The following is a 14548-nucleotide window of genomic DNA, read 5'->3' as shown; positions in this document are numbered from 1 at the left end:
TAACAGATGCACTGGTCAAATAATATAACGTATAATAATACAAATATATAACTTTGAATATTGAAATGATATTCATACCGTTATTCTTTCACTTGATAGGAAATAGCACCAGGTATGACCTCACCCCGGTCACTGCAGTCAGTGTTCATTTGCTCAACAGTGATGGAACTCCAATCCCAGTGAATGGCCCCATCTATGTAACAGTGCCTCTGCCAACAAACAGCAACCTGAAGCACAATGGCCATGTTCCAGCATGGAGGTTTGACCAAAAATTTGGTAAGCAACATTTTGTAGTGATTCTGCAATCCTTTTCATTTCTCTGAAGCTTGCTTCTTACTGTTTTCCATTTAATGTCCCTTTTAGAGGGTATAAAAATCTGTTTTATTGCTGTGTCTAAAAGTAGAAGATAATTTGTATTAATAAAGCTACATGATTAGACATTAAAAGCTAAACACTTATGTGCATGTGTATTGTTTCTGTTTACAACTTTTTTGTCTTTAAACTTTGTCAATATTCCTTTGCAAATATTCCAGTATTCAGTGTTTTGAATAAAAATGTAACCTGCTTTTAAAAGTTAACAATGTAGATTTCAGCATCTTGAAAGGGTTTTGTACATCTAGATTAACAAAAATCAACTGTGAGCAAGTGAGAGTCACTGAACACTTTGAAAGGACAAGAAATGTCATGAACATACACTGTCAAATAAAATGCACTGAATTATCTCTGTTGCTCTGTGAAATTCGCCCCTTGACAGAAAGTCGGCAGAAGGCATATACATTATGCAAGCTATATTTAAGACTTAAACCCTTATAGTTTGAAGTGGTGCATGTGCCTCATGCTGGCCCTTTGCACAGGGATGAATTATTGAATTATTGACCTTGAATTATTTAATTGGCTCCTGAAGGTTGTATCTGATTGAGGAGTAATTTCAGAAGCAGATGGAAGAGGGAAAAAGTAAAGTAGAGATTAGAAAACAAAAAGAGAAGTGGGAATTCAGAAGAATGGATTTCTGGAGAGAGAGAAATTGTTTAGGTGCCCATGGCAGGTGAGAGATTTGGTCTAAATTATGATATTTTGCAGAAGCTTTCAGAAGTAGAAGAACTAGTATGAAACCATTTTTTCCTCAGATGAGCATTTTGCTTATCTGCCTGCATTAACTGAAGGTGAGTCTTGGATTTTCAAGTGACATTCCTAATAGAAAAAAACCTGTAGCATTTATTAGAGGATTTATTTAGGAATAACTCTGAACAACCTGTAGAATTGAACAAAGAATTATATGCCTTGTGTAGAATCTTCAGATCCATACCAAGAATGTACTGGAGAAGGCTTTGGGATTTTTCCATAAGGTGTGGAAGAGCTAGAGTTTTCTGTTTATGCCCAAGTAATTTGAAAATCCTTCTCTGAACTCCTACTTACTTGATCTGCTTTTTATGACACAGTTAGCAGTGGGTTCACTCATTCAAGTTCTTCCTGAAACTGATTTTGATTTGTGATTCTAGAAACTGTTCTGTTTTTCACTTGTTCAAAAGAAGAATGGGAAGACTGACTCATTCACTTTCCACACAAGAAGCCGTCCATCCGTAATCCTTCCTGTCTGCTGCATTATAACTATAGCATGGCTCACTGGTAGTTACTGTAAAAGATTCTGATTTTAATTTTAAGGTGCTTCCTGATTTGTGACTAAATTTCCATGTCCCATTAGGGGGGCAGCAAAAGCTCTCTTTGTTTTTCACTGTTACATATGAAGGGCTAGAGGCCTAAAAAACTGGGTGACTGGCCAACAAAATGGCAGATGAAATTTAATGTTGATAAATGCAAAGTAGTGAACATTGGAAAACATAATTCGAACTATACATACAAAATGATGGGGTCTAAATTAGCTGTTACCACTCAAGAAAGATCTTGGAGTCATTGTGGATAGTGCTCTGAAAACATTGGCTTAGTATGCAGCGGCAGTCAAAAAAGTGAATAAAATGTTATGAACCACTAGGAAAGGGATAGATAATAAGACAGAAAATGTCATAATGCCACTACATAAATGCATGGTATGCCCACACCTTGAATACTGCATGCAGTTCTGGTTGTCTTGTCTCAAAAACAATGTGTTCAAATTGGAAAAAGTACAGAGAAGGGCAACAAAAAATGAATAAGGATATGGAACAGCTTCCATATGAGGAAATAATAAAAAAGACAGACTGTTCATCTTGGAAAAGAAATGACTAAGAGGGGATATGGTAGACATCTATAAAATCATGAATGGTGTGGAGAAAGTAAATGTGGAAGTGTTATTTACCTCTTCACCTAACACAAGAACCAAGAGTCATCCAATGAAATTAGTAGGCAGCAGGTTTAAAACAAACAGAAGGAAATATTTCTTCACACTGTGCACAGTCAACCTCTGGAACTCATTGCCAGGGGATGTTATCAAGGCCAAAAGTATAACTGGGTTCAAACAAGAATTATATAAATTCATGAAGGATATCAGTGGTTTTTAGCCAATATGGTCAGAGACAGAACCCCATGCTCTGGGTATCCCTACATCTCTGACTGCCAGAAGCTGGGACTGGACAACACAGGCAATGACTCACTTGATAATTGCCCTATTCTGGTCATTCCCTCTGAAACATCTGGCACCGGCCACTGATGGAAGACAGGATACTGGGCTAGATGGATTGTTGGTCTGACCCAGTGTGGCCATTCTTATGTTCAGCTGTTTCCAGTATGCACTGAATGTAACTGAATGTGGGTAACTGGTGCCACAGAAAGGGACTGTTTGAGCTCTCTCAATCCTTTGGCTGGTTCTGTATTGGCTGCCAATTGCCATAAATGTCCCATTAGGTTAGCAGAGTACAGGGATGATGTACAGATCATAAGAAAAGTGCTCCTGCACTGATGGTCATTCAGAACAGTCAGGCAATTTCAAGTCCTACTCCATCTCTCTAACTGGCAGGGGCTGAAAGTGGTACAGGAGGGTCGTGAGATCATTTGGGTTGTGAGGACAAGGACCAGCGTACACAACCCCACCACTTCTGCCTGAATAGGAACATCATTTAATAGACTCAAGAAAGGAGTCTTGGGCCAAGAGTATGATGGCCAAGAACACTGGGAACACAATTCTTACTTTAGTTATATGCATGTAAATCCTATTGAAATCAAGGACTCGCAGGGTTGCCAGTCAGGAGTGAAATCAGTGTAGAATCTCAGTTGTCTGTTTATGTATAAAGAGAGAAAAACGTAGCAATTTTCAGGATTCTGACAGGACCAAGGAAGATCTTAGAAGAAAAAGGGCAAGACAATTTTGATGATGAATTTCTTCCAAATATCCCTTACTTTCAAAAATCATAAATGTTCATTATAATATATATCTGCAATATTAAATAAAAGTAACTCCCAGTGTTGTGTGAGATTCAAAAGAAAGACGCCTACAATCCCTAGAAATACCAAATACTGACTGGTCAACACAGCAAGATGATGGATTTGCATTTTAGCATATCTTTAGAACGCATGACTTCATAATATTAATGCACCTGTGCCTGCTATTCCCAGTACTGATAGCTATTGAAGAGTATAGTACAATCATGAAAATAAAGTGGGATTAATTAATTTAGACAAAACTTCTCAAGGGCATAATTAGTTGCTGTTTATTTTATTAATTATTCAAAGGTACTGCTGAGTTAATTTGCTTGATGTGTCATGCCTTCAAAGTAGTATGTTTGTTTTGTAATGAAACATGGTATTTGAAACAGTATGAAATAGATAAGCAGATTGTTCTAGTGACTATCAGAATGATTTTTCTGCCTTCCCATTCCACCAGTATCATGAGAACAGCTTTCACTGAAATATGCTCTGTTTTCCCCCTAATCCCTCTACCAGGTAGAGCTTGTGATAATGAAAATGCAGACTGCCCATGGCAAACAAACTAAAAACCTGTCAATTTTGGCCATTGAGATATGTAAAGAGTCATCTCTCCAGTCTGTAGAAGCCATGAAAATCCCTGTGTTTCTAGTCTAGAAGCCACTGGGTTTGTGTTAGGACAACGTTTTCTCAGCAAAATTTATTGAATCCAGCACAAAAACTAAGACTTGCCCTAGTAAATTTTCACTGTTCTTTTCTATTGAGAATGTCCTGAAAAGGACCATTAAATTATTGTATCATGTCATGGAGCATGTGGACCCCATCACCCCAGAAGGGAGCAAGGTGGGGCGTCTCGGGGCAGTGGGGCCTAGCGGTCTGCCTCTAACGGCCCCCAAGGCTCTGAGCCAGTGACGATCCTCACTGTGGCCAAAGTCAGTGGCAACCGTTATGCTCAGGGCCAGGCAGCCTAGTGGCCAGTGGAGCAGAATTGGGGGAGACCTGCCACCTGGTTGGCAGCCAGGTTACAGGGGCCCTAGATCCTTCCTGCTCTGCCAGGGCCAGGGCCATACTAGTTACTTGGGGTGGTCACTGCGACAGCAGGGTCTGGCCAAAACTTACCCTCTCTTCAAGAGCCATTAAGTAGCCTGCCCCCAGGTCACTTCCTACCCCAATTCTTGAAGCCTCCATCTCAGTGTCCATAGGGTCCCCAGCTCCTGCAGCGGGTGTAGTGGCCTGTGGGACAGCTGCAGGGCCTTCTAGCTCCCAGGCTGGAGCTTCCACCATGCATCTTCCCTGCTCAGAGTCCCACTCCAAGTGAGCTGGGCAACTCCACTTTATAGTGCTGCAGCAGTTGGAGCATGCCCAGCAGGGCCATGGGGACATGGCCTCTGCTTCCAGGAGTATTGGCTTAACCCCTTCATCTCCAGTGTGCAGCAAGTACAGCCTATCACATCTGGTAATATATTAAATAATTTTCATCTCTGACATTTACCCCAATTTCCAAATCAAAGGATGAAAATAATTTGCTACTGAAAATCTAAAGAGATTCCATAACACTGCTGAAAGAGCTGAGCTCCTGAAACTAAAGACGAACAAAAATCCATCTAATGAATTTAAAGTGTCAGATCCTGGCCCTCACAACAACTCCTTTGCATGGCTGTGGTGATGCAAAGGGGCTGTCAAGTCAGCTCACTTGGCCAGCTGAGGATTCCCCCAGCATGAGGGAAAACCTGGATGGCAAAGAGCCAGTTGAGCCTGCTGTACGCCACCTGCCTTTGCAGCCTCACGCACGACTAGAGGAAAGGGATGTCAGAGAATGCTGCTGTGCGCCGAGATCTACCGATAGTTTAACAGCCCCTTGGGGGTCAATGCAGCTGGCAAAAGTTAGGGCAGGTTTGAGGCCACTAGTGGGGATGGGCCCAAAGAGGTCCTTAGCCTGTATTAGGACTGGAAAGTTGCAGAGAGGTCTTAGAGCCATCTTTATTCCCTCAGCCCAGAGGCACAGAGCAGACCTTGGCCTCAGCTGAGGAGTGAGCCTGAAGTATTTGTGCCAGATCTGTAACCCCGCTTCCAATTGCTTTGTGCTTGTACATTTCTACCTGGGGAATCTCTTCGTTGTGTAGTGATCTGTACATCATCCCACCACCAGCTTTACTGTGCTCCAGCAATACCCTGCTAGCCTAATGGCACATCTGTGGCATTAGGCAGCCGACACAGAACCAGCCAAAGGGCTGGGGGGCTCAAACACCCCTTTTGTGGCACCAGTTACTCCCATTCGGTTGCATCCAGTGCATACTGGACACAGTTGAGACCCTCCTTCCAGATGATGTCATGGTATCGTTTCACACTGAGGATATCCCAGTAATTGAGAAGAGACAAGTAATAGTAATGGGGGATTCAATTGTTATAAATATAGGTAATTGGATTTATGGCGACCAGGAGAACCGCATGATAAATTGCCTAGCGGGTGCAAAGGTTGCAGATCTCATGAGACATCTAGACAGGCTTATGTGCAATTCCAGGGAGGAGCCGTTTGTCATGGTCCATGTAGGTAAAACGTCATAGGGAAAGTTAGGAGAGAGGTCCTGGAAGCCAAATTTAGGCTCCTAGGTAACAAACAGATTAAAGTCCAGGATCTCCCTGGTTGCATTCTCTGAAAAGCTTCCAGTTCCACGCACAGGGCCAGAAAGACAAGCAGAACTGTAGGGGACCACTGGATGATCGAGGTGCTAAAAGGAGCACTCAAGGAAGACAAACCCATTGAGAAAAAGCTAAATGAATTTTTTCGCATCTGTCTTTACTGCAGAGGATGCAAAGGCGGTCACCACACCTGAGGCATTCTTAGTTGACAAATATGAGGAACTGTCTAGATTGAGATGACCATAGAGGAGGTTTTGGAATAAATTGATTAATTAAACTGTATAAGTCACCACGACCAGATGTGTACACCGAAGAGTTCTGAAGGAGCTCAAATATGAAATTGCAGAACTACTAACTATGGTATGTAACTTATCGCTTAAATCAGCCTCTGTACCAGATGACTGGAGGGTAGCTAATTATTTTAAAAGGCTCCCAAGGCAATCCTGGCAGTTACAGGCCAGTAAGCCTAACTTCAGTACCAGGGAAATTGGTTGAAGCTATAGTAAAGTACGGATTATCAGACATATAGATGAACACCAATACGTTGAGGAAGAGTCAACACCTTACACACCTTTTGTAAAGGGAAATCATGCCTCACCAATCTATTAAAGTTCTTTGATGGTGTCAACAAGCATGTGGACAAGGATGATGCAGTTGATTTAGTGGACTTGGACTTTCAGAAAGCCTTTGACAAGTTGCCTCATGAAATTCTCTTAAGCAAACTAAGCAGTCATGAGATAAGAAGGAAGGTCTTCTGATGGATCAGTAACTGATTGAAAGGTAGGAAACAACGGCTAAGAATAAAGGATTGGTTTCACAATGAAGAGAGGTAAATAGCAAGGATCTGTACTGGGACCAGTGCTTTCAACATATTCATAAATGGTCTGGAAAAACGGGTAAACACTGAGGTGGAAAAACTTACAGATAACACAGAATTACTCAGGGTAATTAAGTCCAAAGCTAACTGAGAAGTATTACAAATGAATCTCATTAAACTGGGTGACTAGACAACCAAATGGCCGATGAAATTCAGTATTTATAAGTGCAAAGTGGTGCACGTTGGAAAACATAATCCCAACTATACATACAAAATGATGGGGTCTAAATTAGCTGTTACCACTCAAGAAAGAGATCTTGGAGTCATTGTGGATAGTTCTCTGAAAACAGCTGCTCAATGTGCAATGCAAGTCAAAAAAGTTAACAGAATGTTATGAACTATTAGGAAAGGGATAGATAATAAGACAGAAAATATAATAGTGCCACATAAATGCATGGTACACCCACACCTTGAATACTGCATGTAGTTCTGGTTGCCCCATCTCAAAAAAGATATATTACAATAGGAAAGGGTACAGAGAAGGGGTGATATGAGGTATAGAGCAACTTCTGTAAAAGGAGAGATTAAAAAGACTGGGACTGTTCATCTTAGAAAAGAGACGACTAAAGGGAGATATAATAGAAGTCTATAAAATCATGAATGGTATGGAGAAAGTGAATAGGGGTGTGTTACAAGATCTAGAGGTCACCCAATGACATGATTAGACAGCAGGTTAAAAACAAACAAAAGGAAGTACTTGTTCACACAACACACAGTCAATCTATGGTACGCATTTGCCAGGGGATGTTGAGGCGGCCCAGAAGTCTAACTGGGTTTATGGAGGATTGGTCTATCGATGCCTATTAGTTGGGATGGTTAGGGAGACAACCCCATACTCCAGGTGTCCCTAAACCACCAACTGCCAGAAGCTGGAACTGGATGACGGGATGGATCACTTGAAATTGACCTGTTCCATCCATTTCCTCTGAAGTATCTGGCATTGGCCACTGTCAGACAACAGGATACTATGTTATATGGACCATCAGTTTGACACGATATGGCCATTCTTATGTTCTTACCATATGACTGGCTTATGCTTCACTTTAAGGTTCTTGGTTTTTACTTGTTCGTCTTCGAGTGCTTGCTCATGTCCATTCCACTATAGGTATGTGCACGCCTCTGTGCACAGTTACCCAGAACTTTTTTCCCCTTAGCAGATTCCGTAGGGCCGGCTCTGGTGCCCCTTGGAGCCCCGCACACATGCCATGGTATATGAAGTGCTGCCGGTCCTGCGCCCCCTCAGTTCCTTCTTTCCGCCCGTGACAGTTGCTGGAACTAGCTTTACTCTCAGCAAGTACTATTCCCCTTGTTTGGACTTGTTTGATTTTCTAAGTTAGCTTTATTTAGTTAAGTAGTTAAGTGTTGTTAAGAGTAGTTAGAGATAAGACAAGTCCCTGTGGGGACTTCGAGCGGCTGGGCTATGCCCTGGTCGCCGGGCTTCAAGCCGTGTGCTTCCTGCGGAAGGCCTTCCCCACGACTGCTGCCTTAAGTGTTTGGGGGAAGCCTACAGAAAAGAGACGTGCAAGATCTGCAGGGCTTTGAAACCGAGGACTCAAAAGGACTGAGAAATCCGGTTGAAAGCCCTGTTGATGGAGACAGCGCTCTGCCCGGCATCTGAGCCGACCTGCTCCGCCTCGGTACCAAGCGTGACCTTGGTACAGAGCGCACCGTCAGCACCGCCCTAAACTTGGCATCATGCAACATCGCCGGCACTGAAGAGGAAGAAGCAGCACGCGGACTGCGGACACTCCCGCAGTAGTCACTCCAGGTCGGCGTCGTCGAGCTGACCTGCCCCGGCACAGGATGTGGAGTCTCCCTCTCGGTGGCGACATCGCTCCCTGGCACTAGAAGCAGCGCACGCCAGGAGGCAGCACCGGTCGAGGTCTGCCAGGCAGTGCTCGAACAGCTCCCGTTCCAGATCCCCGGCACCAAGGAGTTCGCCCGCACCGAGGCGGCGCAGGAACCCGGTCGCCAGAGTCCAGCTAGGCACCAAGGAGTTTGGGGCGGCGCCGACCTTGGTCACCGAAGGTGTCTGCAGGGCCACAAGGCAAGTGGCACCAGAAATCATCGGTATCAAGATGACGCTCCGGTACCTCTAGCTCTTCGGAGCGCATCCCTGTTTGTCGGCACCACTCGCGGCGACGGAGGCAGTCCTCATCATCCTCCCAGTCGGAGGGTGCCCAGGACCGAGGACAAACACGGCACCACTGGTCCAGGGCCTCTGACCACGACGATGGCTCAGGGTCTCCCAGGGGGACAGTCGTCGGTACAGCTCACGCCCCCCACAAAGCGTCACAGCCTGTGGCGCAGTCAGTCCCGGGTTGGCCCCAGGGACAATGGCCGCAACAATGACCTTATTGGGCCCCATGGGTATCAATCCAGGGCCCCAATCCATTATGTCTTTGGGGTGCAGTCCCTACAGCACAGGAGAAGGCCCATAGACACCACTCCTCGGATGAGGAGTCGGACCCCCTGGAGGGAACCTCAGAGAGTACAACCCTTCGTCAGAAGGGGGCGCACCCGCAGCCTGCACCTCTGCAGTCCTCTTCCTCCTCACCTGATGAGGCAGTCTTCCAGGACCATTCAGTGCCACTGGAGGATTTCAGGACGCACCAGGAGCTGCTTAAGAGGGTGGCCTCCAATTTGGGGCTGGAGGTGAAGGAGTTAAAAGAGGCCGAAGATAGCCTCTTTAATGTGCTGGCGGCAGTTGCCCCAGCGCGAGTGGCCCTCCCAGTCCACGAAAGGGTCCTTAAGATTGTAAAGGCCCTGTGGCAAACCCCCTCCTCAGTCGCCCCTACTGGCCAAGAAGAAATATTACGTCCCGGCTGAGGGTTTTGAATATTTGTTCACGCACCCCGCCCCGGGAACCCTGGTAGTAGATGCGGCTAACCAGCAAGACAGGCAAGGTCAGCCAAGGTCAACTCCCAAGAACAAGGACAGTAAGAAGCTGGATTTATCTGGGAGAAAGATTTATTCCACAGCAAGCTTGCAGTGCAGGATTGCCAACCATCAGGCCCTCCTGGGCGGATATAATTTCAACCTGTGGGACTCCCTCAGGCAGTTTGCTGAAGCCCTGCCCCAGGACCAGGCTGCAGACTTTAGCGCTATCATGGAGGAAGGAACCTCTGTAGCTAGGGCAGCACTCCAGATGTCCTGTGACGCTGCTGACTCCATAGCCTCCACCATCTGTATGAGAAGGTGCTCATGGCTGCAATCCTCGGGCCTGTCCCAGGAGGTGCAGCAGTCTATTCAGGACCTCCCCTTTGATTGGTCGGCCCATTTCTCCGATCAGACCAATGCAAAGCTGCACGGTCTGAAGGACTCCAGGGCCACGCTTTGCTCCCTGGGCCTTTACACGCCCCCGTTTTCCAGGCGTCAGTCATGTCCCCACGTGCAGCAGCAGCCAAGGCCTCCGTCCAGGCCTTTCCAACCCTATAGGAATAGGGATAGGAATAGAGGGTTCAGAAGAAAAAATCAGCTCCCTAGCTCATCCTCAACTCCCCAGCAGGGGCCCCCCAGGAGGTCGGGCAACCAAGGAAGACAATTTTGATGGTGTGCCCAAGGGTGGCGCCCCGACTGCTCTCCTGGATCTGCCCTGCCCTTTCCTAAACAGGTTAAGGCCCTTCTGTCCTGAATGGGCAAAAATCACTTCGGACCATTGGGTCCTTGGGATAGTCTTGGGAGGCTATGCCCTACAGTTTACTTCTACTCCCCCCAACACCCCTCTCCTCCGTTCCTCTTCAGGAACCCCTCTCACGAGCAACTCCTCTTGCAGGAGATGGACACCCTCCTTAACATAGGAGCGGTGGTTATGGTCCCTCAAGGAAGAAGGGGGAAGGGGTTCTATTTGAGGTACTTCCTCATTCCCAAGGCAAAGGGGGGTCTGAGACCCACCTTAGACCTGCGTCGTCTAAACAAATATGTCAAATGACTCAGGTTTCGCATGGTCTCCCTAGGCTCTATCATCCCTTCTCTGGATCCAGGAGACTGGTATGCCGCCCTCGATCTCAGGGACGCATATTTTCATGTGCCTATCCTCCCCAGCCACAGGTGTTTTCTCAGTTTCACAGTGACTGGCTCCCACTACCAGTTTACAGCCCTGCCCTTTGGCATATTTTCGGCTTCAGGGGTGTTTACCAAGTGCATGATGGTAGTGGCTGCCCACCTGAGACGAAAGGGTGTGCAAATTTTTCCTTACCTAGACGATTGGCTGATCAGGGACAGGTCCAGGTCGCAAGTGCAGGAAAGCGTGAACCTCACTTGCTCCATGTGCAGCAGGCTGGGACTACTCTTAAACGAGCAGAAGTCCACACTAACCCCAGTGCAACGAATAGAGTTCATTGGGGCTACCCTGGACGCTTTCCAGGCCAGAGCCTTCCTGCTTCAGCCACGTTTCAAGGCAAAGGTCTCTATCATCTTTCAGCTGCACTGATGCCCCACGACAACAGCCAGGCACTGCCTACAGCTGTTAGGCCACATGGCGGCCTGCATGTATGTAGTGAGACTAGCTCACCTGAGGCTCAGACCGCTTCAGGCATGGTTGGCCTCGGTATATGTTCTGAGCAGACACTCACTGGACCGGGTGGTCACAGTTCCCCCGCCCATCCTAGCCTCCCTAAACTGGTGGCGGACTCCCAGGGCAGTGATGAAGGATGTTCCGTTCAGGGAGCTGGTCCCGTTGGTCAACCTAATTTCCGACGCTTCGGACGTAGGATGGGGAGCCCACATCAGCGTCAACCTAGGCACTCAGGGGCTCTGGTCGAGGGAGGAGAGTTGCTTGCACATCAGCATGAAGGAGCTGAGGGCCATTCACCTAGCGTGCAAGGTGTTCATCCGATTCCTGACAGGCAGAGTGGCACAGGTGCTGACGGACAACACCACAGCCATGTTTTACATAAACAGACAAGGGGGAGCGCGCTCCTCAGCCCTCTGCGAGGAAGCTATCCATTTGTGGGACTTTGCTGTGAGGCACGATTTCCACTTGACTGCCTCTCACCTCCCAGGAGTGAGGAACGACGAGGCAGATCGCCTCAGCGGGTCGTTTCTACCCCGCCACGACTGGTCATTGCACCCAGAGGTGGTGGCTATGATCTTCCAGAAGTGGGGCATTCCCCAACTGAACCTATTCGTGTCGGCCTGGAACACAAAGTGTTTGAGGTTCTGCTCACTCCAGAGTCGCGAGACTGGGTCGATTTCCAACGCGTTCCTCATGAACTGGACGGGAACACTCATGTATGTGTTTCCGCCCATTCCGCTCCTGCCCAAGGTTCTGCTGAAAATAAAGAGGGACAGGGCAGATTTGATACTCATCGCCCCGGCCTGGCTCAGACAGCATTGGTTTAGCATGCTGCTGGACCTTTCGATCGCCCCACCCCTGGAGCTCCCGAGACGGCACGACCTTCTGTCTCAGGGCCACGGTCGCCTGTTCCACCAGGACCTGGACTCCCTGCACCTCATGGCCTGGAGGCTCTGTGGCTGACGGAGGGAGAAAGAGCCTGCTCAGTGCAGGTCCAACAAGTCCTGCTTGGCAGCAGGAAACCTACACAGGTCGTGTATCGGGCTAAGTGAGACGGTTTACCTGTTGGGTGGAGTCCGCCCAGCCTCTCGCCTATACAGGTGATCCTGGAGTACCTGCTCCAGCTAAAGCTCCAGGATCTGGCGCTGGCCTCGTTGAAGGTTCACCTGGCGGCCATTTTGGCCTGCCATCAGCCGTTGGAGGGGAGATCGCTGTTCTCCCATCCCATGTCGGTCAGGTTCCTCAAGGAGGTGGAGAGGCTTTATCCGCAGGTCCATGACCCCGGTGCCTCCCTGGGATCTCAACCTGGTCCTCTCAAGACTCACGGGGGCCCCCTTTGAACCCATGGCTTCATGCCCCCTACTTATCCTTTCATGGAAGGTTGCCTTCCTGGTGGCCATTACCTCAGCTAGGAGGGTCTCCGAGATTAGGGCCTTGACCTCGGAGCCTCCTTTCACAGTATTTTATAAGGATAAGGTGCAGTGGAGGCCGCATCCAGCCTTCCTGCCCAAGGTGGTTTCCCAATTTCATTGTAATCAAGATATTTTTCTCCCGGTGTTTTTCCCAAACCACACGGTTCGGAGGAGGAGAGATGGAATTCGCTGGACATGAGGCGAGCAGTGGTCTTCTACATGAAGCATACAAAGCCTTTCCGGAAATCGACGCAGCTCTTCGACGCAGTGGCCGACTGGATGAAAGGCTCACCTGTCTCCACTCAGCACATCTCCTCGTGGATTTCATCATGCATCAAGTTCTGCTACGAGCAGGCAAAGGTGCCGCTTCCGGGAACTGTCACGGTGCACTCAACCAGAGCTCAAGCCTTACCTACAGCCTTCCTGGAGAGAGTGCCTCTGCAGGACATCTGCAGAGCCGCCACCTGGTTATCGGTGCATACCTTCATGTCCCACTACGCCATCGTCCAGCAGGCGAGAGAGGGTGCGGGATTCGGCAGAGCGGTGCTGAGGGCATCTCACCGGTAACTTCAACCTACCTCCAAAGTATTGCTTGTTAGTCACCTATAGTGGAATGGACGTAAGCAAGCACTCGAAGAAGAAAACAAGGTTACTTACCAGTAACTGATGTTCTTTGAGATGTGTTGCTCATGTCCATTCCACAACCCATCCCCTGTCCCCACTGCTGGAGTCGGCAGAAAGAAGGGACTGAGGGGGCGTAGGACCGGTAGCACCTCATATACCGTGGCATGTGCGCAGGGCTCCAGGGGGCGCCGGAGCCGGCCCTACGGGATCTGCTAAGGGGAAAAAAGTTCCGGGTAACCGTGCACGGAGGCATGCACACACCTATAGTGGAATGGACATGAGCAACACATCTTGAAGAACATCAGTTACTGGTAAGTAACCTTGTTTTTCACTGAGGAATCCTTAGGATCCATCAATTACATATCAAGTACTAAGTCCTGTTCTTTGTGTGATGTGAATGTGCGTTGGTTTTAAATGTGTTTGGTGTCTAATTTTTCAGAGTAGTGTTAATGCATAACTAGATATCCCAGAGTGTATAACCTAGAGATCAGGATTTATCCCTCATGAAGGTTTTGATACATCCAATTAACACCTTAACCCCAAAGAGTTACATGTGGCTTGTCTTGGATGTGATGGCAAAGGATTCAGGGGCGAAGAGGTTAAAACTTTTTACTTTTTCCCCTAGTAAAATATTTATGTTCTCTTTCATGCACTAATGTTTAAATGAAACTGAATGTAGCTCGGTGTACTGTTTCAGTATATTTCCTTTTTCCTGAACACTTAACATACATCTCGGACATAACCTTGTTGTTTTTAACTTACCAGCTTCTGTGCAGAGAGCAGAACACATTCCCCAATGAATGAAAACTCAACCAGGCATTTATGCAAAAGATAGGAATGTGAAAGGAAGAAAAGTATCTTGGGGATCTCTTTATGGTTTTCCAAAAAAAAAAAAAAAATGTTTTATACACTGGTACAGCACTTAGTCAGTGTTTTCTGACTGCGTATGATCCTGCTAGGTGCCTATCTGTATCTTCATATGCCTAAATATCTTTGAAAATCTGGCCCCAATTAAATCATTTGCAAAACTCCCATTGATTTCAATGGGTCAGGGTTTTATCCTGTGTGTGTCTTGGTTTCTCATCCCTATAATGAAGATAACACTTCCTATCCTCAAATGGGTGT

At 47.2% G+C, this 14548-nt stretch overlaps 1 protein-coding gene across 2 annotated transcripts in view; it reads left to right on the top strand.

The window, feature by feature from the left end:
• FAM171A1 (family with sequence similarity 171 member A1) overlaps nucleotides 1–14548 on the top strand; it is a 117606-nt gene that overhangs the window by 84221 nt on the left and 18837 nt on the right. For both annotated transcript variants that reach the window (XM_067562283.1, XM_067562284.1), the window contains one exon: nucleotides 100–276. In XM_067562283.1, the coding sequence (XP_067418384.1) occupies nucleotides 100–276 (177 nt within the window). The remainder of the gene's footprint in view (nucleotides 1–99; nucleotides 277–14548) is intronic.

This window comes from Emydura macquarii, unplaced genomic scaffold (genome assembly GCF_026122565.2).
Source record: "Emydura macquarii macquarii isolate MOO-44397 ecotype Brisbane River unplaced genomic scaffold, CSIRO-AGI_Emac_v2 contig_2422, whole genome shotgun sequence".
Lineage (NCBI taxonomy): Eukaryota > Metazoa > Chordata > Testudines > Chelidae > Emydura > Emydura macquarii.
The sequence above is the reverse complement of the archived record's forward strand: the minus strand, read 5'-3'. Positions and strand labels throughout refer to the sequence as shown.